Source organism: Balaenoptera borealis, assembly GCF_965194805.1.
Source record: "Balaenoptera borealis genome assembly, chromosome: 19".
NCBI classification, from domain to species: domain Eukaryota; kingdom Metazoa; phylum Chordata; class Mammalia; order Artiodactyla; family Balaenopteridae; genus Balaenoptera; species Balaenoptera borealis.
Window position 1 is genome coordinate 18,615,549 of NC_138878.1, and position 25,952 is coordinate 18,641,500.

General features: G+C 39.7%; 1 protein-coding gene across 3 annotated transcripts; it reads left to right on the plus strand.

The window, feature by feature from the left end:
• The first annotated feature begins 1,967 nt into the window (after positions 1-1,967).
• On the plus strand, positions 1,968-25,878 carry NAE1 (NEDD8 activating enzyme E1 subunit 1). Of its 3 annotated transcripts, XM_082368977.1 has the most exons (20): positions 1,968-2,124; positions 5,305-5,408; positions 5,497-5,557; positions 7,285-7,315; positions 8,063-8,134; positions 8,373-8,452; positions 9,059-9,168; positions 11,173-11,282; positions 12,187-12,249; positions 12,648-12,711; positions 13,307-13,398; positions 15,384-15,443; positions 15,537-15,670; positions 17,710-17,785; positions 18,025-18,064; positions 19,329-19,415; positions 19,917-20,009; positions 23,288-23,402; positions 23,488-23,537; positions 25,643-25,878. In XM_082368977.1, the coding sequence occupies exons 1-20, from the start codon at positions 2,072-2,074 to the stop codon at positions 25,750-25,752; spliced, it is 1,605 nt and encodes a 534-aa protein (XP_082225103.1). In that variant the 5' UTR covers positions 1,968-2,071; the 3' UTR covers positions 25,753-25,878. The 3 variants fall into 3 exon arrangements, with proteins under 3 accessions (XP_082225103.1, XP_082225104.1, XP_082225105.1); XM_082368978.1 differs by lacking the exon at positions 5,305-5,408 and having other exon boundaries at positions 1,976-2,124; XM_082368979.1 differs by lacking the exons at positions 5,305-5,408; positions 5,497-5,557; positions 7,285-7,315 and having other exon boundaries at positions 2,008-2,124.
• The last annotated feature ends 74 nt before the right edge of the window (positions 25,879-25,952 follow it).

A 25,952-nucleotide genomic window follows, 5' to 3' on the forward strand; every position in this document is an offset into this window, starting at 1 on the left:
GAGGTGCCCTGAGTTCCCAGATGGCAGGGTTTGTGTCTGGTCAACCGCCACGGCTCCATCACAGGCACCTTTACATGCTGTTATGGGTTGAATTAGATCCCCCAAAAGTTGTTGAAGTCCTAACCCCCAGGACCTTCGAATGTAATCTTATTTGGAAATATGGTTTTTGTAGATATAATCAAGTTAAGATGAGGTCATTAGGGCGGGCCCTGATCCAATGTGACTTATAAGAAGAGAAGAAATACAGAGACATGAGTGGAGAATATCTATGATGATGCAGGCAGAGACTGAAGTGCTACATACAGCTGTAAACCAAGGATTACTAGCAAACCACCAGAAGCTAGGAAGGCCAGGACAGATTCTTCCCTTTAAGCTTCAGAGGGAGCATACTGCACACACTTTAATTTTGGACTTCCACCTTTCAGAACTGTGAGACAATGAATTTCTATAGTTTGTACCAGTCTGTGGTACTTTGTTACAGCCGCTTTAGGAAAATAATACACTGAAGTATCTTTTTTATGGGAAACCACCAACACAAACCTTTTTCAAAATCTTATATTTCTTCATAGGCAGTATGACTCCCCTCTGCCAAATTTGGGGATGTTTTCATTCATGCAGTCCATGATTGCACTGAACTCTCACCTGTCGCCTTTTGACCTTCCCACATTCCGTGGGTGTATTTTATTATCCCTTATATTTCACTTTCCAATTGGAGGATTTGTGACAGCATAAGCACATGACAAACTGGGAAAGTCTCATGCCTCTGTTTCCCATCAGTTGTGTTCCATGGGTGCTATGTAGGGGTCAGGGAAGTCATGAGTGGGTGTGCCCCCACCTGATCCTGGAGACAGCACCTAGGGGGAATTACATCCATCATCGCTGCATCATTACTCTCAAACTGTGCCCCTTCCCTGTTCCCATTCCAGGGTGGGTTGGGGTGGAGATCTGTGCCCATTTTCACCTTATTTCAGGTAATTATTAACCTGAAGATGCCTGTAGAGTCTGGGAGATAGAGAGGAAGGAATCTTCATGTCCCTCCAGTCTCCTCTCTCTCCCCCTTCCTCATGGGGTAATCCCCTTCCTTGGCACCCATCCCCAAAGGGATGTTTCTTTTCAGGAAGTGGAGGGCTTTAAATTCCACCTTGCTTTTATGTTCTCAGTCCTCGTGACCTGGCCCCTGCTGTCCCTCAAACTTCCCCTGACCACTCCCTACCCTTCACCTAACTCCACACCACACCAAACTTTAGTGCCTCAGCCTGTCATGCCTTCTCAGCCTCCCAGGGATGACACCTGCTGTTCCTTCTGCTTAAAACATTCTACCTTGCCCACAACACGTGAAACATTCCTGGAGAGGGGGAGTGGGTGGGGTTCCTCTGCCCACCTCTCAGCTCCCCAGCTTCACATTGTCTAGTGAGTACTCGTTTACTGTCCCTCTCCTGTCTTGGGACAATGAACTCCCCTAGAACAGAGCCCAGGACTTATTCCTCTTTGCATCTGCATCCAGGAGCAGCTAGCTTTGTGATTGGAAACCTGCCCTAGTGTGAGCTTGTTGAATGACAGGATGGAAGAGATGGGTGAATAATAATGATCATAATAATGAAAGTTATTATTCAGACATGATTTTTTTGTGAGTCTTGTTCTGTGTATTCAAAATCTCATTTAAGAATAATAGAACTCTGTGAAGGAGGCTCATTTATCCCCATTGCAGAGAGGAACAAACTGAGGATATGAGCGGTAAAGAGCAGATCTCACAACCAGTAAGTGGTTAAAATCTAAATCTGCCTGATTCCAAAGCTCGAGTTCTCCACAGCTACTGCGTACATAGTCTCGGACTGGCGGACTAGGGGGGCTGGTGCACTGGGGAGGACTAGATCACCAGCCCCCAGTCTGAGCTTTGGCCGCACACGCCTGGCGTACAGGCGACGCGTGCGCAGTGAAGTGGCGGCGCCCCCTGCGGGCAGCGCGCAGGAGGCAGCTGCAGCGAAAGGGGGCTTAGTGCGCCTGCGTGCTCGTGGAAGTGGTGGCCGTTCGCTGTAGTGGCTCAGCGGTTCTACGCGCGGCGGGCGCGGCCATGGCGCAGCCCGGGAAGCTGCTTAAGGAGCAGAAGTACGACCGGCAGCTGAGGTGAGCCAGGGCTCACCGAGTCGGGCGGGCCAGCGGGTTCCTCTGCGTCCGGGCCGGGGCTAAGCGAGCGGGCGGCGTGGTTGGGCCTCCCTCAGGCCTCCCACCGGGCTGGGCCGGGCCGTGCGGCCGGCGCTCAGGGTTCCGGCCTGGGGCCGGCGGTGCTTCTCGAGGGCCGGGACTCGCCTTCCCCGAGGGGCGCGCCCGCCCGCTCGCCACGCGGTGTGCAGGTCGAGGTGCACCGTCCCAGCGTCAGCCGGGTCACCGGGGCGGCTGCCAGTTCCACCTCGCTGTGCTCAGGCTTCTCGTTTTGCAGAATGAGGGGATCGGGAATACCCCATCCCGGCCGCAGAGAGCAGCACCGAGTGTTAGGTATTGTTCTAAGCCGGAGCTGTCCACTAGAAATACAATGCTAGTCTCATGTAAACCACCTGTGTAGTTATATATATATTTTGGTAGCCACATTAAGAAAGGAAAAATAAACAGGTGAAAATAATTTTATCATGCAGTTTATTTTATTTAACCCAATATATCCAAAGTATTACCATTTCAACACATAATCAGTATAAAAAGTTATTAGAGATATTTAACATTTTTTTCCATTCTGTCCTTGAAATCCAGCATTTTACACTTCTAGCACATGTCAGTTTGGACTAGCCTTATTTCTAGTGCCCAGTAGCCACATGTGGCTAATGGCTACCTTAATGGACACTGCAGGTCTAAGCCATCGGGCTGGTTCTTGACTACTTCCTCTCCCATGCCTTTTCTCGTAACACTCCCCATTCCTTATTTATTGATCATCTTCTGTGTGTTAAGGCAGCAGAAGTAACACAAATGTTTGGCCCCCTTCCTTTCTGGAGCCCCCAAGCCAGAAGTTACAGTGTGTCCCTAAGGACTGGAACCCATTTGTACCTACAGCTTAGTGCTGTGTTAGGGGCTTTATGCACTCAATTCTGAGAGCAGCCTTGAAGGTAGATATTCTCTCTGCTTTATAGATGGGGAAACTGAGTCTTAGAGAAGTTCGGTAACCTGCCCAGTCTCCCATGTATTTGAACCAGGATGTAAACTCAGGTCCTTTTGGCTTTTTCAGAGCTGGTACTATCTGCTCCTGAGCTTCTGGGGAAAGAAGCAAGGTGGCAGAGCCCTTGTAACCAACTTGTGTTCTCTTGTAAATTCTTGGAGGTCCTTGTGTTTTGAGTGCAGATGTAACCATACATGACAGAGCTGAGAATATATTTTAGATTACTAAGTAACTGTGACAAAAAAGAATTTTTGCTGAGTCCAGTCCATTTAAGGACCAAACTTTACCTTTCATCGTGAGAACTGTTTATTGGCTTTGAAGTGTCAGAGGGAAGCAGTTACAAGCAAAGCTGTTCAGCCAGCTAGCAGTCAACAGGCCCTGCTTTCCTTAGGCCAGCAAGAGAATAGAGAGGATTGATTTCTTTTGTGGGCCGTTTCTTGAAATATATTACCTAGAGATGCACCAGTATTCTTTTAGGCTTACTTTCCAATTACCCGGGTATCCATCAACCAAATATGTCAGGTGTCTTCTGTGTGCTCTACTTTCACAGAAAAAACAGACATTTCCAGTCTGTCTGGTTCTTCTAGGCTATACCTCTATGCATTTGACAGCTATTCAGTGATCACTTATCCTGGGCAGGGCACTATCGGGCATTGGGGTTCCAGTGGTGAACAGAGGGAGTGGTCTGGACCTTTATGGAGCTTAGAGTGGAATGGAGAGATGGCTGTTCAGCAAATAAAAGACCAAATGAGGGCTTCCCTGGTGGCGCAGTGGTTAAGAATCTACCTGCCAATGCAGGGCACACGGGTTCGATCCCTGGTCTGGGAAGATCCCACATGCTGCGGAGTAACTAAGCCCGTGCGCCACAACCACTGAGCCTGCACTCTGGAGCCCACGAGCCACAACTGCTGAAGCCCGTGCACCTAGAGCCCGTGCTCTGCAACAAGAGAAGCCACCGCACCGCAACGAAGAGTAGCCCCGCTCGCTGCAACTAGAGAGAGCCCAGGCACAACAACGAAGACCAAACACAGCCAAAATTAAATAAATTAAATAAATTAAATAAATAAATTAAAAAAAAACCCAAATGAGGCAGTTACAGTTGTGATATGCTCTGGAGGACATATGGGCTACATAAAAAGAGGGAATCTGCTTTAGATCAGGTGACAGGGAAGGCACCTTAAAGTCTATCAGTCCTCCAGGCTATGAAATTTTTCTAATGATTTGGGCTCCCCCTATACTAGTTCCTATACTGACAAGAAAAGATACATTAGTTAATAGGCTTTCTGGGTGAAGGTAACCAGGTTGGATCAGCTGTCATGATGCTTATTTGATCATGTACCTTGCCATGTTGATGATATGCTGATGTGACAGGATATAACATATATTTCAGGTTATAACATATATTTCTAATCCTTATTACATCTTTCTGTTTGTTAATGTATGCATTTATTAATCATGCTATTAGAATGTTCATTGGGAATTACATTTTAAAGCACTCTTATTGAAGTCAGTGTGAAGGCTTTTCAGATGATAATTCAGTTTTCTTGGTAAAGCTTTTCTCACTCTTGCAGATGTCTTGGTGATAAGTCCTATGTCAAGATCTTAAATATTCTGGATCTCTATAACTTAAGGAGAAATGAAATTGAGAATAATAGGTTTTGAATCTAAGGTACTTCTCAGGACTTTCCTGGCGGTCCAGTGGTTAAAATTCCACACTTCCACTGCAGGGGGCGCAGGTTCAATCCCTGGGAGGAGAACCAAGATCCCACATGCACATGCCGCGTGACACGGCCAAAAAAAAGAATAATAATAATAAATAAATAAATCTAAGATTCTTCTCTAATGTTAATGACTACAAAGACTTTCTGTTCTGTAAGTTATCTGGCTTGAAAAGAGTAATGGACTAGGAGCTGGAAGACCAGATTTTTAGTTCTGATTTAACCCCCCTTTAACCATGCCGGGCATCAACCTGTTTGAGTCTCAGGTTAGTCAGCTATATAACCCCCGTAACAACTCCTGCTGTTCCTGTCTCACATATTTGCCATGGTTGTCACATCAGTTATTCTATACAAGAACACTTTAAAGATCAAAGATCACGATTCAAATAAAGTTGTATTTTCATGAAAGTTTTTAAAATGTTAAATTTGTGTATTCTTTTGTAGGTTGTGGGGTGATCATGGGCAAGAGGCTTTAGAATCTGCTCATGTTTGCCTAATAAATGCAACAGCTACAGGAACTGAAATTCTTAAAAACTTGGTACTACCAGGTATTATAGTTTTGTGGTTGTAAATTTACTTCTTTAAGGTTTTGAGCTAGAAATATATATTCTTGACTGACTCTGTTTTGTCTCCCAGGTATTGGTTCATTTACAATTATTGATGGAAATCAGGTCAGCGGAGAAGATGCTGGAAATAAGTATGTTCTATTCTTTTCAAATACCTGCATGTTAGGGAAGGCAGTGCATTGTCATGGGAGAGCAAGGCCTAAATCCCAGCTTCAACTCCTCAATCAGGGTGACTTAACTTCCAGGTGGAAATAGTCCCTATGCTTAGGATCATGGCAAGGATGAAGTGAGTTAATATAGGTAAAGTGCTAGCACAGTGTCTGGCAAATAGGCCTTTAGTAAAAGATACCCATCATTACTGTCTTTATTCTTGTTATTAATGAAAAAGGGTAGTCATTATTACTTTATTTGTGAAATCTGGATCCTTCCTGAGTCCTTATATTGATTCCTAGATGTTAGTATATAATTAACAATAATTGTATTTTTGGATTATAAGATAGTAAAAGCTACCTTTTGTTTGTGGTGTCTTCTAGGCTTAGTCCAGGTATGTCTCTTTCTACACTACACTGTCTGTAAAAATGCTGTTTGTTTTGTTTTTTTTTATAAATTTATTTATTTAATTTATTTTATTTTTTTGGCTGTGTTGGGTCTTCGTTGCTGTGCGCAGGTTTTCTCTAGTTGCGGCGAGCAGGGGTTACTCTTTGTTGCGGTGTGCAGGCTTCTCACTGCGGTGGCTTCTTTTGTTGCGCAGCACAGGCTCTAGGTGCGCGGGCTTCACTAGTTGCGGCACGCGGGCTCTAGAGCGCAGGCTCAGTAGTTGTGGTGCACAGGCTTAGTTGCTCTGCGGCATGTGGGATCTTCCTGGGCCAGGGCTCAAACCCGTGTCCCCTGCATTGGCAGGTGGATTCTTAACCACTGCGCCACCAGGGAAGCCCTAAAAATGCTGTTTTAAAGATGGCCTGTATATCATTCTTTAAAGATGATCATATTTAGACTTTCAGAGCATTCCCCAACTTGGATTTCATGCTTGCCTTTTCAGAGACTTGGAGTCTGGGATCTCTCACTATATTTGTCAGTAAACAACAACAATGAGTAAATAGAAGGGAAATCAGAATTTGGTTCATACTGAGCTTTGTTATCTTTTCTCTGGGTGGTAATACAAGTTTCACTACCACAACACCCTTTTATTGATATCTATAAAGAAAAAGTCCTTTTATCTTTGCTTACTTGGTTGGTTAGAACAGGGTGTAGTAAGAATGAGGTTTCTTTCTCTTGTGGAGCTGCTGAGCTTGTGCTCCAAGGGTACCTTGACTCTGATCAGCAGACTCAGATCTGGACCTTGGGGCACAACAAGGGTATGTGTGGGAGGAAGCCTGAATAAATCTGTTATAGTTACCTGCAAAAGCAGACTGCTGAATGCAGCATTTCCCAAGTGTGGTCAGTAGCTGTTAAATGGGCAAATGGATTCCATGGTCAAATGAGTTTGGGAAATGGGTCAAATGAAACTAAATATTTCTTTAGTGTAAGACTTTAATATCATGCGTATTACGTATATTATGAATTTCCAAGAGAGAATATAACATATGGTGTTTCCCACACTTTTTAAAGCCCGGGAACCCTGTTCTCTCAGAGCATTTTGTGAAATTCATGTTCTGTGGTACATACTTTGGGAAACATTGATTTATTAGCCTGTCTTTGGTTACAAGTTTCATCCAGCTTTCTTCCTCCAGGAAGGCTGTTACAGTCTGAAATTAAAATATAGTTTGTTTTAAACTATGAATGAAATGCACCTGGTATTATAAATAACCTTTCCTTTATAGTCAGAGAAGCCATTAAATTTGTTTTTATTCTATTTTAGTTTTTTCCTTCAGAGAAGCAGTATTGGCAAGGTAAAAAATCAGTTTGTTATAGAATATAGTTGTATTTGAACATCTAGTGATGCCACTATGTTTTGATTGTTTGAAAAGCTTTACTTTAAAAGAGCTTATTATTCCTCTGAGAAAAAAGCTAATTATCTCATTTTTTTCTGATCTCGTAAATCTTTATATGCTTGGTAGTTTAAGAACTTAGAAGTACTGTTCGTGTTTTTATACTGTATCCTGTATTAAAACTAAATATTCAGTGATGTTAATGTTCAGAGGTTGGAGTATTTTGGTGAAGAAGATTTTTTTTTTTACCAAGAGTTAGTCAGAATGTGTCTTATTTTTGTATTTCATATTAAAAATCTTACAAAACCATATGGGTCAACTTAGTATAGTATTCTGAATAGAAATGACTGTTTCTTTAATGACTAATCTCTCATGTGCAGGACTGTAAATGTGGGAGGTTAGAGTAAGTCTCAACTTGACTCAGAATCTCCCTGCCTGCTCTCCAGGGTTTTCTGGTCATTTGCCTAATCAGAAAAGTAGAGTGCAAGTAATGTAAGCATTTAAGAATTCTGAATAATGATGGTTTAGCTCTGTTTTAAGTAATACTCTGGTTGAGTCCCAGGTTAAACACTATGAAAAGCAGAGTTGTCATATCTATGTATGGAATTTGGGTTGTTTTACAGTGTTTTTGCCTGATCTGTAAATTAGGGGGTTACATTTTAACCAAATTGTTTTCTAATTCAAGTAAAATGTTTTGTTTTTATAAAGAACCGAGCTCAAGCCGCCATGGAATTCTTACAAGAATTAAATAACGATGTCTCTGGGAGTTTTGTGGAAGAGGTATATATATATATATATATATACACATTATTATTTCTGGTCAGAAATTTAATTTTTTAGTAATTCAGAGTCCTAGGAATTTAGAATTTTGAATCTTTGTATATTTATGTTGAGAGTTGAATTATTTTAACATTGGAGTCTAGCATTTACCTCACTTGTTCTAAAGTAGCTTAACTGTTTCTGTCATCTTTAATATGATTGTGAAATTGTTGGATTTTCTTTCCTCTGTCCTATTTAGAGTCCAGAAAACCTTCTAGACAATGATCCTTCATTTTTCTGTAGGTTTACCATTGTGGTTGCAACTCAGCTTCCTGAAAGGTAAATTTTTAAGTTAATTTGTTTTTATTTTAATCTCTTATTAGATTTGCATAGTTTTGTTTTCTCTGCAGAGTCTGTGGTCTTTAAAATTCTTAAACTCCATAGAAACCTTTAATTAGAAGTGCTTATAGATCTCCAGCACTAAAAAGATAGGGAAGAGAAAAATACTGAGATGTGAAACTTTAAAAAAAATATATATTTAGAACAGTTAAATTGAACATTGGTTATTTTTTTAGTGAAAAAAAAAAAAACTAGTTAGAATTACTTATAGGGAGTGCTTGGCGCTGTATACAAAGGTTTTATAAATATTTTCTTCTTTATTATGGAAATGTTTAGGAGATGTCTTTCAGTAGCATTCTCCCTAATACAAAGGACTAGGTTTTCATATCTCTCTAGTCCAAAAGATATACTTTCTTTGAGACTGCAGCCTTGTGGAATTGCTTGCTTTTCAGCATATCTTTATGTAAATATGCTGTTTATGTAAATGCAATAGAATATATCTTTGCATTTATTATTTAGTAAGAAAGTTGCTTTATTTTAAAGCATTTTCACATTTGGCATGTTTCCATTTGCTTATGTTCTTATCTTTTGTGCCTTCTTTTACAGTACATTACTAAATTTAGCAGATGTCCTCTGGAATTCCCAAATCCCTCTTTTGATCTGTAGGACATATGGACTAGTTGGTTATATGAGGATCATTATAAAAGAACATCCAGGTAAAATTGTTGCACATATGGGGCTTCCTATTGGTTGCTTTAGCTATAATTTTAGGAACTTGACAATTTAGAAAGTCAATTTTAAATCACAGAGTAAATTTGTAGCAGCTCAACTCTGGTTACACGTTCAAAGTGGCAGTCAGAATCAGTAGGCTTTAATCTTTGTATTTCCTTTACTTAGCATTATAGAAGGATACAAAGCAGGAGATACAACAGGTGCAGCTTCTTCATCTTATTAGGAGGCCCAGCAGCTATGCAAATACCTAGCTTTTTTTGCCTCCTAACCTACATAGGGCATGTATGTCTGTCACAGGTAAGAGCCAAGGTATGTGGGTTACACTGACACAGAAAGGATATGCCACCTTTTCCCCCACCAGTTTTCTGTTCCATTCTCATACAGGCCTTAGGCTTCCCCACTTCAGGTGTAATTGCACACAGCAAGCAAGGCATTTACCTAACTACTGTTCCAAGGAAACAGTGTTAATAGGAGACTGAACTCATCCATAGGCAGGCTTGCATCAGCTCAAGTCCCTTTATTTGGAAAATTTTAATCTTAAATCATCATAAAGTTTTCGTTCAGAACTCCTGCATTGCTCTGAGCCAGGTACTCTACTAGTGTAATGACAGTCATTGGCATTGGTAGCATCACTGAAAAGTGGTATCTGCTTGGGCAGCTAAGGAGTGGCTTTTGAGGATAAGTTTTTGGCAGTGGTGCTGGATCATTTAAAAGTTGTAAGTAGGAAAGTGACGAGGTAAACATTTTGTTTTAAACCGGTCACTCTGAAACCCGGTGGAGAATGAATGGATTTGAAGGGGCAAAGATTAGAGACAAGGGTTGCTTTTAGGACATTTTCAGTTGTCTAGGTGAGAGAAAGAGAGAGACAGAGAGAGAGCTCCTGACTGAGGGCAGATGTTATAAGGATAGGGAAGAGGGGGTAGATGGTAATGAAGGTTAACATTGCTATTTGTGGGCTTCCCTGGTGGCACAGTGGTTGAGAATCTGCCTGCTAATGCAGGGCACACGGGTTCGAGCCCTGGTGTGGGAAGATCCCACATGCCGCGGCGCGGCTAGGCCCGTGAGCCACAATTACTGAGCCTGCGCGTCTGGAGCCTGTGCTCCGCAACAGGAGAGGCCGCGATAATGAGAGGCCCGTGCACCGCGATGAAGAGTGGCCCCCACTCGCCACAACTAGAGAAAGCCCTCACACAGAAACGAAGACCCAACACAGCCGTAAATAAATAAATAAATACAATTAAAAAAAAAAAAAAAAGTATCCCTTGCTTAAAAAAAAAAAACAAAACAAAACAAAAAAAACATTGCTAGTTGTGTGCCTGCCTTTATGTGGATTATTTCATTTAATCTTTCCAAAATCCTTGTAAGGCAGATACTGTTTTACCTGCTTTTTACAGACAAGGATGCTGAGGCATAGAGAGATTAAGTTATTTGCCTAAGGTCACACAGCTAGCAAGTGACAGAATGGAGCCTAGCTCTAAACACTCACTGAAATTGCACACTTTCCCATGCTCCCCTATGTGGAGAGCTGTGTAGGAAGTGACATCAGGATGTGTGGGGAGTGACTGATACTGGCCCAAGGAAGCTCAAAGTCAGGGAAGACCATCACATTTCTAGGGAAGAGGTCTAGGTAGATGGTGATGCTGTCTGTTGGAGACCACAGGCAGAGGAAGGGTAGGTTGTTGGGTGCTATCGGAACACAAATTTTACCTATTTTGATCTTTTCCGATTGTAATAACAAGAAAATTCTTCACTAAAGGAATCTTGATTTTACTTTTATTAAAACTATAGTCCACTTAACATTTGTGCATTTAGTAAAATATAAATTTATATGTATATGTAAATTTAACTCAGTAATGAACAAAACAATGAGAAAAACCTGTAGGCCCTATGTCCATTTAAAACTTACAGATTTCCTAAGTTCCTATAATGTATGTACTGCCAGCAGTATTGCTAAAGAAGTAAGTCTTTTGGAATTATTTGTTTCACAGTAATAGAATCTCATCCAGATAATGCATTAGAGGATCTACGACTGGATAAGCCATTTCCTGAACTGAGAGAACATTTTCAGTCTTATGATTTGGATCATATGGAGAAAAAGGTTGGTAGTGTGTGTGACCTTCCATTTATAGGTATACTTAAAACTTTGTTTTTAACCTAAGGTTTTTGAATTACAAAGTGAGGAAATATTATAAACCTCCATAGTCCTGTCATCCAGGTCACATAATAACAACATTGTACCTAATTTGTTTTAAATAAATCTATCTTTCCCCAAAATTTAAAAACTTTTTTATTGAAGAAAAGTGCATTAACTGAACATATCTGTGTAATCAACACCCAGGTCAAGAAATTGGACATTAACATATCCCAGAAGCCCTCTTCATGGCTCTTTCCTAAACAAATAGATGTACTTTTTAAAACAGTTTGAATTTGGGGTGGTGTTTGTTGAAATTGACACCTCTTAAAACTTATTTTTAGTGGTTGAGAATTACCAAGGCAACTGCATATTTCATTATAGAAATAATGATATTTATAACAGGCCATGTAATTTAAGGCATATATATATATATATATATTTTTTTTTTTTTTTTTTTTTTTTTTTTCCTGACTACACGTTAATTAAATGCAGGTATTTGGTTCATCAGAAAACACAGAAAGGATCCCTCTTCCTTAGTCTAGGTTTGGTATCTGAAATCAAGATACTTGAGCTTTGTTTTTGGGTGGCAGTCCCTGAGACAGTTTTCTTAATGGTAAAATGGGGACAATCACAGTATATACCTGCCTGATTAGAATTAAATTGGACACTGCCTTCAAAATCTTTGTAAAGCAATTTTTGTTAACCCAGTTCATTTTCCTTCGCTCATTATTCCACATATACTGGGAGATGTAAACATTGTTGAGTAATTGAATTTAATAAATATTGTTGAATTTGTTGAAAATGATATGGTATAGTGAAAAATAATGTTAACTAATACTGATATTTCCTTTGATTCTTTTATTTTTAGGACCATAGCCACACTCCATGGATTGTGATCATAGCTAAATATTTAGCACAGTGGTATAGTGAAGTATGTCCTTTCTTGAAAAAAGAAATTCCATATGTGACTGTATTTTTTCAGTTTATTATAAAGAATTTCATTGGGGGGGTGGGACATTGATTTTTTTTTTCCTTATGTGGTTATAGGGCAGCTGATTTAAACTGCTAATTTAAATCTAGCAGTTTCTCTTTTGATACTGACATTTTTATTAACAAAATGAAGTTTGAACAAATGTCATTCTGAAACTGGCAGTGGGGAATGAATGTAGAGAAATGGCCCACAGTTTCTGTTTTCTATCAAGTCAGCTGATTTCACCGAGGTATAGATTTGCTGAATGAAATCTCATATGGATAGGGGGAAACTGGACTTTCAATTTCCATATTTTGAGTTTTTACAACTAGATTAAAAATTTTTTTAACCCAATTTAGACAAATGGACGAATACCTAAAACGTATAAAGAAAAAGAAGACTTCAGAGATTTGATTAGACAAGGTAATATGGGATGTGATTAAATGTATAAAGTTTGAAAAGCATATTGCTTGAAGCTAATGTTTATTGGATTTCTGTCAACACCTTTGTCAGATGATGCCATCATGAGCTTTTTTTTTTTTTTTTTTAACTTATTTTTGGCTGCATTGGGTCTTCGTTGCTGCACGTGGGCTTTCTTTACTTGCGGCGAGCGGAGGCTACTCTTCGCTGCGGTGCGCGGGCTTCAGTAGTCGTGGCTCGTGCACTCTAGAGCACAGGCTCAGTAGTTGTGGCGCGTGGACTTAGTTGCTCCGCAGCATGTGGGATCTTCCCGGACCAGGGCTTGAACCCGTGTCTCATGCATTGGCAGGTGGATTCTTAACCACTGCGCCACCAGGGAAACCCCCATCATGAGCTTTTATTTTATTTTCCTCGGGAGGTTAAGGAGCCACTCCTTGTGTAGTTTTAAGAATGAGTAGTGATTAGCCATATTTCTTCTTAAGGTTCAGTATCCAATCCTCCCTTCAGAATCTGACAAGGTTATCTCCATAATGCTGGGGGGAGAGAAAGAATGAAAAGAAAAGGGCCGTTGTTTGCTAATCAATTTCTATTTTAATAGGAATTCTAAAGAATGAAAATGGGGCTCCGGAAGATGAAGAGAATTTTGAAGAAGCTATTAAAAATGTGAACACAGCACTAAATACAACTCAGGTATTAAGAGCTGCTGCGGTATTCACAAATGAAAGGTGTTTTCTGAAGTCCTCATATGTGAAATAGTTGATTTTAGATTTAATTTAATATTTCTCAAATTGTAGAGTTGGTTAGAAATTAATATCTATAATACAGCTTGAATATTCTTTTAATAAGATTCTGTATTGTCCTTGTTAAAATGGATCTCAGTGCTTCAGCATATAATTTGATACAGTGATTTATATAAATTAATTGTTTGAAGTACATGATTTGTGAATAGTAAGTGTTTGGGGGTAGGACTTATATAATGAAGGTGGTATTTTGCTGGTCCAAAATAGTGTTGCCTGAAAAGTTAAATCTTACCCTGCTTTGCTTTTGACAGTAATTATTTGGATATATTGGAAGATGTTCTTAATGACATTGTATACCTTAAAAATTACTTGGAGGATAACCTAGTTTAGATGCTCTTTGTTTTGTTGTTGTTTTGTTTTTGAATTCTGGCCAGTGAGTTTTTTGGGGAACTTTGGAATAACACAACTGGTAGTATAAGTTAGAATTTTATTATTATTTTTTTAATCTTTTTTTTTTTTTTTTAATCTTTTTTTGGCTGCACCACACAGATTGTGGGATCTTAGTTCCCTGACAGGGATTGAACCCGGGCCCTCAGCAGTGAGGGTGTGGAGTCCTAACCACTGGACCACCAGGGAATTCCCAGAATTTTCTTATAATTTAAAACAGGAAAAAATGCTACCTTTCAAGTTAGGAGAGCACTCAAGGTGTCATTACATACTTTTTGGAGACAATGAGGTAGTGCTGCTGAGTGATTAAAAATGTGTGCTCTGTGACTCACACAGTTTTCTGGGGTGATGAAAATTTTCTGTGTCTCAGTTGGGGTGATGGTTAGAAGTATGTGTATAGTTCTCAAAAAACATTGAATTGTACATTTTGCTGAATGTAAAATTTACCCCAATTAAAAAAAAACAAGGTTCTCATGGTTGGGGGACAGTGAACTAAGCAAACAGACAAATGTACCAGGTGCTGTGAACAAAATTAGAGTAGAACAAAGGGGTAGAGCGTGATAGGAGGTCTGGGATCAGGAGGGGCCAGGGAGACTCTCAAAGAGATGTGTTTAAGCAGAAGCCTAAGTGAAGTGTCATGCAGAGGTCTGGAGGAAGAGCTTTTCAGGCCAAGGAAGCACATGTGCAAAGGCCCAGAAGTGGGATGATGCTTGGCATTTGTTCAAGGATCAGTATGAAAGCCACTGTGATTGGAATGAAGTAAACAAGGGGGAAAGAGGTGGGAGGGATTTAAGTTTGGAGAGGCAGAAAGGGCCTGATCATAAAGGCACTGCAGGCCACTAAAGTGTTTTGAGCAGGGGAATGGAGTGACCTGATTTATATTTCTAAAAAAATTATTCTGGCTCTTGTGAGGACAAAAGACTGTAGGGGACTGGGAGTGGAAGCAGAGCAGTTAGGAATTACCAGTAAGAAAGTGCTTTTTTCCACACAACAGTAGAATCAAAGCCTAAGATTTCTATAGTTTTTATTAATGTATGATGTTCTTGCTAGCATTAAAAGTCCTTAATTTAACTATCTCGTTTTTGTCAGAGTGGTTGTCTCTTTCAGCAGTCACTAATTAGGATGTAAGGGTTTCAGATTTTTGCCAAGATGGAAAAACATGAAGGACTACAAATCTAGCTTGGTATTAATGTCTGTTATCTTTGTTCTGTCTTCAAATATGACTATAAAAAGATTTACTTAGGTTCCTTCTTTATGATGTAAGAGAATAGGTCAGTCTTTAATGCTAACAGCAGTGGGCAGGAGGGGACTTTCTTCCATTCGCTCTTTCCCCAAAAATCTCCATCTGGTGGTGATTCTGAATAAAAGTCTAAGTTTGTATTTGAACTTGTTTGGAAAATTGCAGTGAAAGTTAAAGTGGGCAGTGAAAATAAAAGTGAACTTATATTAATTCTTAGTATAAGTAAATGTTTCATGTTCCTTTGTTAGATCCCAAGCAGTATTGAAGATATATTTAATGATGATCGCTGCATAAATATCACCAAACAGGTAACAATAACAAAAAAAGTAAAAATAGTGCCACCTTAACCTTTGGGTCAAATTCAGATGTCACTTAATATTAATTTTTTTTGCTTCTTTTAGACTCCGACATTTTGGATTTTAGCTCGTGCCTTAAAGGAATTTGTGGCCAAAGAGGGTCAAGGAAATTTACCTGTTCGAGGCACGATTCCTGATATGATTGCAGATTCAGGCAAATATATAAAACTGCAAAATGTGTAAGTCACCTGTTTTCAAACTATGTAGTAGAAAAATCAATCTGTTTATATTAGAGATGAACATATTTTATCAGTCTACCAGAAATCAGAAATCAAATGGAAACCTGTTATAATCTTATCACTTTAAAAATAATCTAAGGGACTTCCCTAGTGGCGTAGTGGTTAAGAATCCGATCCCTGCCAATGCGGGGACACAGGTTCTATCCCTGGTCCGGGAAGATTCCACATGCCGCAGAGTAACTAAGCCCGTGCGCCACAACTACTGAGCCTGTGCTCTAGAGCCTGCGAACCACAGCTACGGAAGCCTGCACGCCTAGAGCCCGTGCTCCACAACAAGAGAAGCCACTGCAATGAGAAGCCCGCACACCGCAACGAAGAGTAGCCTCCACTCGGCACAACTAGAGAAAGCCCGCGTGCAACAACGAAGACCCAATGCAGCCAAAAATAAATAAATAAATTTATAAAAATAAGCTAAAAAACTTAGGGGGCAGATTTTTTTTTAATATATTTTATTTTTAAGAATAGTTTAAGTTCACAGCAAAATTGAGCAGAAAGTATAGAGTTCCCACATATCCCCTGAGGGGTCAGATGTTGTTTTTCATATTTCAAGATAAAACCTAACATTTGAGCACTTAACTCTGTGCTATCAACTGTTCTATGTATTAACTAATTTAATATTCACAACAGCCCTATGAGAGAGATACTATTATTGTCCCAGTTTTACAGGTGAGAAAACTAAGACATAGAAGAGGTAATTTTTTCAGGGTCTGACAACTGGGAAATGGCAAAACCAAGACCTGAATCTATGAAACTCACCTCTGTACTCTTAACCATGGCCCTATACTCTCTTTTATCTGTAATTTAAAACTTTGAAGTCTTTAGTTTTGATGAATTTTTTGTCATTAATTTTCGTAATTTAAAGAGTTCATGACTATAGATGGACACCTGCTATCCAGGTATCACTAGCCTGAACCCAGGTAGATTGTCATAAGGACAGGTCTCAATGGATATTACCCTTGTGTACTTCGGGCATGGTGCTGATGAATCCAGGGCCACCGGCCTTGTTTCTTCAGGGGCCAGATAATGACACACAGAGGTCTCCGTTCCCTAGACAGATTGTACTCTTCATCTCAGTCATTCTCTAACACATCTTTATTGCCCTAGCCTAAAAGTTCAACTACCTAAAACTTGGGAAAAGTCAGTTGAGGACAAAAGAATTATGACCTCATATCAGAGGTAGTCAGCTTAACACATCATCTCTAGAGGTGAAAATGTAAATAGACTTAAAGAAAAGTTTTACATGAATTTGTAGATGGACAGTTTTGAAGTATTTAACTTTCCTTGGACTTGACTTCAAGGAGATTGTATTCTTTTTCAACATATTTTGTTAGGTCCTCTGTCAGAGAAGCATGGATCATGGATCTCTCTAGGAGGGCAGTTTTTAAGTTAGGTGCTGTTAATTATTGAGGGAGCCTAGGTTATTAGTGGAGTCCAAGAATCCATCACCAACCACTAACAGGTGCTGGTAGCATTTCCATGGCATTGTCACATTCCATGTGTTTTCAGATCAGTATTTTTTCATGAAAGGGAAAGACATTTTTTGTTTGATTCATGGTGATATTTAAATTTGGTAATTAATTAATTAATTAATTATTTATATTTGGCTGCTTTGGGTCTTTGTTGCTGCGCACAGGCTTTCTCCAGTTGTGCCAAGTGGGGGCTACTCTTCGTTGCGGTGCGCGGTCTTCTCATTGCCATGGCTTCTCTTGTTGCGGAGCATGGGCTCTAGGCACGCGGGCTTCAGTAGTTGTGGCACGTGGGCTCAGTAGTTGTGGCTCATGGGCTCTAGAGCTCAGGCTCAGTAGTTGTGGCACACGGGCTTAGTTGCTCCGCGGCATGTGGGATCTTCCCAGCCCAGGGCTCGAACCCGTGTCCCCTGCACTGGCAGGCAGATTCTTAACCACTGCGCCACCAGGGAAGTCCCCAAATTTGGTAATTTAAATATTCATTAATAGTAGCTTTTTGTTGTTCTTTTCCAGTTACCGTGAAAAAGCAAAGAAAGATGCTGCTGCTGTGGGTAATCACGTTGCCAAATTGCTTCAGTCTATAGGCCAGGTAAGCTGCTGGGCACACTGCCTTTGATGGACAGTACAGCTGCATATAGGCCTGATTGCATCATGTAACTCCAGCCAGAAAAGGCTTAGAGAGAAGGTGTGGCACTGGCTCAAAGCTTCTTTAGAGGGGTCCTCACTTGCCTGCTAATGAGAAGGCCTGTCATAGTGATGGGCTTTGTGCTGCACCCTCTGTTAATCTGCATTTATACTGGAGCAAAATCTGCATTTATCTCTTTACAGGCACCAGAGTCCATTTCAGAGAAAGAATTAAAATTACTCTGTAAGTCACCTTGACTTAATTTCCTTATTTTGTTTGATAAAAATGTGCCATGGGAAATGTTCCCAGCAATTTTAAATGGTTGAAATTAAAAATTTTCCATGGTCTCAGTGGTATTGACATAGGTAATTATTGGGTAAGGTTTTTTTTTCTTATAATAAATGGAGAGGGTATTCTGAGACTGGTCAGAGGTAGAGCATATTTATCTAATGCTAAAAAGACATGAAGATCAATTAATTGAAAATTATCAGTAATACAGAATTATTTTCAGCTTACTAATTTTAAATAACTTGGGAAAGTTTTATCTGAAGACTTTGGGTGTGAAGTCTTGAGTCACATGTACATTGACAGTATTGGTTTAAATAGTAACTTTGATCAGTGTTAAAGGACTGTGATAGAATTAAGAATTTTGCCATCTAGTTTCAGAGTGGCTAGGCTCCTGGGGTCTTCTTGATAACTCCTGAGTAGGCCCAGAGAATTTAAGAGTTAGTTTAAGAGTAATAAAAATCTGTTTTACATGCCATCTGAGGATTTTTCCCTGTAGCTATGACCCCTAGTTTCTGCAAAAGTCTGTATTTTGTATGTTACCCATCCTTAAAATTATTTATCCAAATTATTCATTTTAAGACTCTCCAAAATGTTTGTTTAGGCTTAGTTTCAATGTTTTGTTCCACTACTAATCTTACACCGTGTTTATGCATTAGTGTTTGTGCTACTAGATTATATGATACCAGCTTAAAAGCTGGATGTGTTGGGTATTTGAGAGTTTATTATTCTGGCCTCTATTGGGATATGTTTGAAAATTTCCATAATACAAAGTTTTTTGCTTTTTTTTTTTTTAAAAGCCTTACATATACTCAGAGCACAGTATGTATAACACTCTGCTTCAGTACTGCTTGTCCATAATAATGATAAAAACTACTATTCATTGAGCCCTATCAGGTATTCTGCTTGGTATGTACTGTACACAGTTACACTTTTGGTCCACAGAACAGCTCAAAGGTAAACAATATATCTCCATTTTACAAGTGAAAACTGAGGCTCAGAGAAGTGCCATCATCTATGTAGTCAGTGCTGAACTAACTGGTTGTAATGCCAAGGACATGAATTTAAGATAACTTGTGTTCTGATGCCGTCTCTGCTAACTATTAGAACCTTTTCTTCATACTTCCATGTCTGTAAAGAGGATACACAGAATTTCCTGTTCTTAATCAGGATAGTCATGTATCTTAACCATTTACTTCCATAATGTCTTTTCTGTGTTCAGGCAGCAATTCTGCATTTCTTCGAGTGGTGAGATGTCGATCCTTAGCTGAAGAATATGGCTTGCATACAGTTAACAAGGATGAAATTAGTAAGTAATAACCTTTTGATGCTAGGTTATTAATTAATTCTAAGGATGTAAATATTTTGTGTATAACAGAATGTATAGTAGAGTGTATGGTGATAACATAAAGGATAATGTAAATATTTATACTCTAAATTTTATTCTATAAACCTGTCCAAGAACTCGTAATTTCAAATATAAAACTTAATATATACATACATGAAATCCTATTTAGGTCACTGAGTAAGTTGTGTGATATGTAGAAGAGCTAAAGTCAGCATAATACTACCTTAGTAGAGGTTATGTGACCGTAGCTAATAGTCCATAAGACCATTGAGTTTTATCTCAGTAACGTATCTCCCTTTATTTTATAATTATTTATCATTTTCTATTTTATTGTCACAAAATATTTAAATTTTATGATAGAATTGCCTTGTATTCTGAAACTTGAGTATATAGTAAATTCAGTCCTTCCTTGTTTTTATGTCATGAATTACACAAATTATACTGAAATTTTTTTCCTTTCAGTTTCCAGCATGGACAATCCAGATAATGAGATAGTATTATACTTAATGTTACGGGCTGTTGATAGATTTCATAAACAACATGGTAGATATCCAGGTAAGAATAGCAATCAAATTATCAAATACAATAAAATCTTTTTTTTTGGCCGCACAGCATGGCTTGTGGGATCTTAGTTCCCTGACCAGGGATTGAACCCAGGCCACAGCAGTGAAAGCTCTAAGTCCTAACCACTGGACCACCAGGGAATTCCCAATAAAATCTTTTTTTTTTTTTTTTAATTTATTTATTTTTGTCTGCGTTGGGTCTTTGTTGCTGCACGCAGGCTTTCTCTAGTTGTGGTGAGCAGGGGCTACTTTTCTTGCAGTGTGCGGGCTTCTCATTGCAGTGGCTTGTCTGTGTTGCAGAGCACGGGCTCTAGGTGCACAGGTTTCAGTCGTTGTGGCATACAGCTCAGTAGTTGTGGCACACGAGTTTAGTTGCTCTGCGGCATGTGGGATCTTCCTGGACCAGGGCTCGAACCCATGACTCCTGCATTGGCAGGCAGATTCTTAACCACTGTGCCACTAGGGAAGTCCCCAATAAAATCTTAAATAAATACTTAAATAGAATGAAATCTTAAAGGATTCTTGGGGTGTTTGCAGTAGTGATGCTTGAAGTCACACTGTAAACAATTTACACCTGGTTCGTCTCAGTGAGGAAATACCATTTGTTTTTTAAGTGTAACCAGTTGCAAGTAGTGTTTGATTCAACACAGGGGACTGTTTGTTGATTGCATATAGGATAAAATTTTTTCCTGTCAGTTTGTACAGTTTACTCCTAAGACTCACACTGAGTTTGATATAGTGGAATGAGAAAGCCACAAGAAGTATGCCTGTGATTTCTGAGCTCAGAACTCCGAAGAAGTTTCTTTGCTCGGTATCTATTTTTTGTTATCTGTAAATGTAGTAATTGGGGAATTGGCATATGCTCAAAGGTCTTCAGTTGCCCAGGATATCTTTATTAAGATGATAATTTTAATTGTGCAGGATTATTGCATAGCAGCACCTTCTGGGTGTGTCATAAAACCTGTTGCCCCAACTGATGTAGTATACCCACTGAGTTATAATCTTAATGACAAGCTTACCAGAAAAGGAAAAGGAATAAACACCAAATATGTATTGCTTTATTTGTATTGTTTGCTTAGAATGTATTTTTGGTTATCTCTTGCACAACCAACCATCCCCAAATTTAGTAGTTTAAAACAATCAGTTTTTCTGTCTCATTACTTTGTGGATTGGCTGGGCTTGGTTAGGCAGTTCTCACTGGGGGAAGGGGATCTCACGGAGTTGCATGACGCCTGGGGCTGGAGTCATCCAAGAAGACATGCTCACTCACATGTGTGGCACTTTAGTTGGGATATCCGGAACTGCTGTGGGGGGAGCGGGCGGGTGCTGGTCAGGCCTCTCTCTCCACATGGCTACTTGGGGCTTCCTTTTAGCATGGGAGTCCTAGATTTCTTACACAGTGGCTGCCTTCCCCAGAGTTAACATTCCAGAAGACCCAGGTGGAAGGTACAAGGCTTTTTACGACTTGGCCTTGGAAGGCACAGCATCACTTATGTCATGTTCTGTTGGCTTCACAGGGTCACATTAGATTAAGAGCGGAAGGGGGACCACACAAGGGCATGAAGAGGTGTTCATTGGGGAGACATCATGGGAGATTAGCTATTACATAGAGCACAGGCTTTGGAGTTAAACCTAGGTTCAAATCCAAGTTCTATCACTTATCGCTTGATCTCGGGTGAGTCACTATTTCCCTCCAAGTCTCAGTTCTCTCAGTATGGAAAGGTGATAATAATAACTATTAGGTAGTAAGGGTTAGATACGTGATATATGAAAATCACTTAACATACTGCTTAGCTTTTTTTAAGTACTCAATAAAGGGTAGATGCTACTATTTTGAGAAGGAGTGATAGGTTTTTTTTTTTTATTAATTAGTTTATTTTTATTTTTGGCTGCGTTGGGTCTTCATTGCTGCACAGGGGCTTTCTCTAGTTGCGGCGAGTGGGGGGCTACTCTTCGTTGCGGTGCGCGGGCTTCTCATTGTGGTGGCTTCTCTTGTTGCAGAGCACGGGCTCTAGGTGTGCAGGCTTCAGTAGTTGTGGCATGCGGGATTAGTAGTTGTGGCTCGCAGGCTCTAGAGCATAGGCTCAGTAGTTGTGGCGCATGGGCTTAGTTGCTCCGCGGCATGTGGGATCTTCCCAGACCAGGGCTCAAACCCGTGTCCCCTGCGTTGGCAGGTGGATTCTTAACCACTGCGCCACCAGGGAAGTCCCGATGATAGTTTTTAAACTAGAGGGGTTAAAAAATAAAATAAACTAGAGGGATTTAGTAATACCTGGATATTATGGCAATTACATTTTTCCTTCCAGTAGTAATAATAATAATAGCTTACCTTTGGAGACATTATAGTTTAATCATTAAGAACTGCTTGGGCTCATATCGCAGTTTTCCTACTTATGAGCTAAGTAACTCGGGCAAATAACTTAATCTGTCTGTGCCTCAGTTTCCTTATCTGTAAAATGAAGATAATAATAGTGCCTACTTCATAGGGTTGCTGTAAGGATTAAATGAATTAATATTTTAGATGGTGTTTAGAACAATGTCCAGCATCTATTAATGCTCCATAAGTGTTACCTATTATTATAGTTTTATATGTGTCATTTAATCTCCTGGAAATGGGTAATAAACGCTATAATTTTTTTTAAAATTTATTTATTTATGGCTGTGTTAGGTCTTCATTTCTGTGCGAGGGCTTTCTCTAGTTGTGGCAAGTGGGGGCCACTCTTCATCGCGGTGCGCGGGCCTCTCACTATCGCGGCCTCTCTTGTTGCGGAGCACAGGCTCCAGACGCGCAGGCTCAGTAATTGTGGCTCACGGGCCCAGTTGCTCCGCGGCATGTGGGATCTTCCCAGACCAGGGCTCGAACCCGTGTCCCCTGCATTGGCAGGCAGATTCTCAACCACTGCGCCACTATAATTTTTATAAAGGGTATAAATAGGACATTACTTTCTCATTCATTCAGTTCTATCAAATAATTATTGAGCACCACTACGTGTCAGATACTCTTCTAGATACTGGGTAAGGAGCACTGAACAAAGGAGATTTGTCAAACTCAAATTTTTAATAGATTTTAGACGGTTTCTTTGATTGTTATAGATTTGTGATAGTTGCAAATATTAGTCTCAACTTTACATTATTTTTGTTCTTATTTCAGTTTTACACCTTAATGTTTTGACTAGAACACCTAAAACTGGATTAAATAAAGGAGATAGCCAATAATTTTGAGTCACATATTTATTTTAATGAAAATTAATATACATATATATATTTTAGGGGTATCTAACTATCAAGTTGAAGAAGATACAGGCAAGTTGAAGTCTTGTCTCACTGGCTTCCTTCAGGAATATGGATTATCCATAATGGTGAAAGATGATTATGTCCATGAATTGTGAGTATTTTTTTAGGGAATGCAAGAGACAATACTGTCCTGTCATAAGGCTAATCTATGTTCATGTCTCCATCCTTTCCTGTAGTTGCCGATATGGAGCTGCTGAACCACACACCATTGCTGCATTCTTAGGGGGTGAGTTCCAGAGATGAGAAGACTGTCACCTGTTGTTATATAGTACAGTTATGAAGTGTTGTTTTCCCAGCTGTTTTAACTAGGGAGGTCAGTGAAGCACAATGTTATATTGAGTTTAGATTATTTTGGTAGCCCCCAAACTGGTCTCCCTGCTTTCCATCTCTCCCACTGCTGTCCATTTTAAACTCCTGAAGAGTAATCAATCTTTCTAAAGCATAGCTCTGATTGTGTCTCTCACTTAACTAACCCTCTGACCTGGCAGTACACACATATACACTACAGTAGTCCTCGGAAAATAAATCCAGAGTCTTTCATTTGACATTTAAAACATTCTGTGTTCTGGTTTTACCCAGCCTTTCTGGCCTTGGTTTTTTCAAGTTACTTGCTTTTCCCCTAGACATGCCCTTTGATTTCCTGCTCCTTGAATCTTTACCCCACTCTGGGCCCATTTGCCTTAAGTCTCCCTGTTGCCTGCATGTCTAAAATCTACCTGTTCTTCAGGACCCAACTCAACAATACCATCTCTTAAAAAAACTCCTTGGAGCCTGGAAGTTTGAGGTCAGGGCCAGCATAGTTGGTTTCTGGTGAGGCCTCTCTTCGTGGCTTGTAGGCAGTCACCATCTTGCTGTGTGCCATAACCTCTTCTTTGTGCAGGAAGGTGAGGAGGCTCTCTGGTGTCTCTTCTTATAAGTATACTAATTCCCATCATGAGGGCCCCACCCCCATGACCTCAATTACCTAATTACCTCCCAAAGACTCCAACTCCATCTCCAAATATGGTAACATTGGGGGTTAAGGCTTTAACATATGAATTTTGGGGGACATGCATTCAGTCTATAACATGTGCATTCTATAATCATTCTGCACAAGTCATTTCTTTCAGGTCTTTGTTTAAGTATTATCTTCCCTGTGAGGCCATCCCTGATTCCCTGATTTAAAACAGTCCCTCCTCTTGCATCATATCCCCCTTCCTTGCTTTTTCTCCTTAGCACTTAGTCACTTGACATTTTACTTATTTGTAAATTCTCTCTCCCTCACTACTGAAAAGTAAGATGCATGAGGATAAGGATTTTTGTCTTTTGTTCCCTGCTGTATCCCTAGTGCCTAGGACAGTATCTGGTACACTAGAGTCTCAAATTTTATTGAATCAGTGAATGTGAAAGTGGAAGCTTCAGATTATAAAAGATGAAAACTTGTTTTCTTGGTAGTTGTTTTTTTTTCTGTTGTTTTGTTTTGAATAGTAACTTTAAAACTTGTTACTGTTACTATATACTCAGACTGTTACTGAGTATAGCAGTCTTGGTATCTAATATAGATCCTTTCCAAATTACAGATATTCCTTTACCCCCCCTTTTTAAAAAAAATTTATTTATTTTATTTATTTATTTTTGGCTGCATTGGGTCTTTGTTGCTGCACGCAAGCTTTCTCTAGTTGTGGTGTGCGGGCTTCTCACTGTGGTGGCTTCTCTTGTTGCAGAGCACGGGCTCTAGGCGCCCGGGCTTCAGGAGTGTGGCTCGCGGGCTCTGGAGCACAGGCTCAGTAGTTGTGGCACATGGGCTTAGTTGCTCCGCGGCATGTGGGATCTTCCTGGACCAGGGCTCAAACCCGTGTCCCCTGCATTGGCAGGCGGATTCTTAACCACTGCACCACCAGGGAAGCCCCTTTACCCCCTTTTTATTATAAAACATGCTTAGGGTAAAATTCAAATGCAACAGAAGGCTATCCTTTGAGAATCCTTTCTGCCTATATTTAGCCTTTAAAAAAAGTGCAGTCATGCATACTACTGTTTTGACTTTTTCTTGCTTAATATATTTTGCCAGTCTTTTTAAACCACCATAATTTAAAATTCTTCTTTCTTTTAAACTATGGCATAATACCCCAGGGTGTGAATGTATAGAACAAAATTTTTATTTCCTTTAATAACATAGTTATAAAAAATTGTCCTTTGTTTTGATATGACTCAGTAAGTTATGTCTGTTTTGGATTACTTTTAAACATCTTTGGTTTTGGAAAGGAAAGGTTTTCTTTACAGAATTGAATATTTTTATAGAACTCTTGAAATTTACCTTTTTCAAAGATTTGCTTTTCTCCTTTTTCCTTGCAGGAGCTGCTGCTCAAGAGGTTATCAAAGTAATCACCAAACAATTTGTAATTTTTAATAATACTTACATTTATAGTGGCATGTCACAAACTTCAGCAACTTTCCAGTTGTAGAATAAGTACCCTATAGTGTGTTAATGATTGAAACTGTAATTGTCTTCAGGTTGTGCTCTAGTCTGTAAAGTTCTGCTAAGGGAGAACTGTTGTTTCCTTAATAAATATTTTTCTCATTTGTAATAATGTAGTCTTGTTCTTTGGGGAGCTGAGGTGGAGGGAGGAAGGAAACAGTTTTCTCAGAGAATAAAAGCTATCCA

Excerpts from the sequence above, each read along its gene's own strand:
- NAE1 (XM_082368977.1), top strand. The coding sequence starts at position 2,072 with ATGGCGCAGCCCGGGAAGCTGCTTAAGGAGCAGAAGTACGACCGGCAG. Across the intron at positions 23,403-23,487 it reads GATGATTATGTCCATGAATT|TTGCCGATATGGAGCTGCTG; the intron begins GTGAGTATTTTT and ends CCTTTCCTGTAG. Across the intron at positions 23,538-25,642 it reads CATTGCTGCATTCTTAGGGG|GAGCTGCTGCTCAAGAGGTT; the intron begins GTGAGTTCCAGA and ends TTTTCCTTGCAG.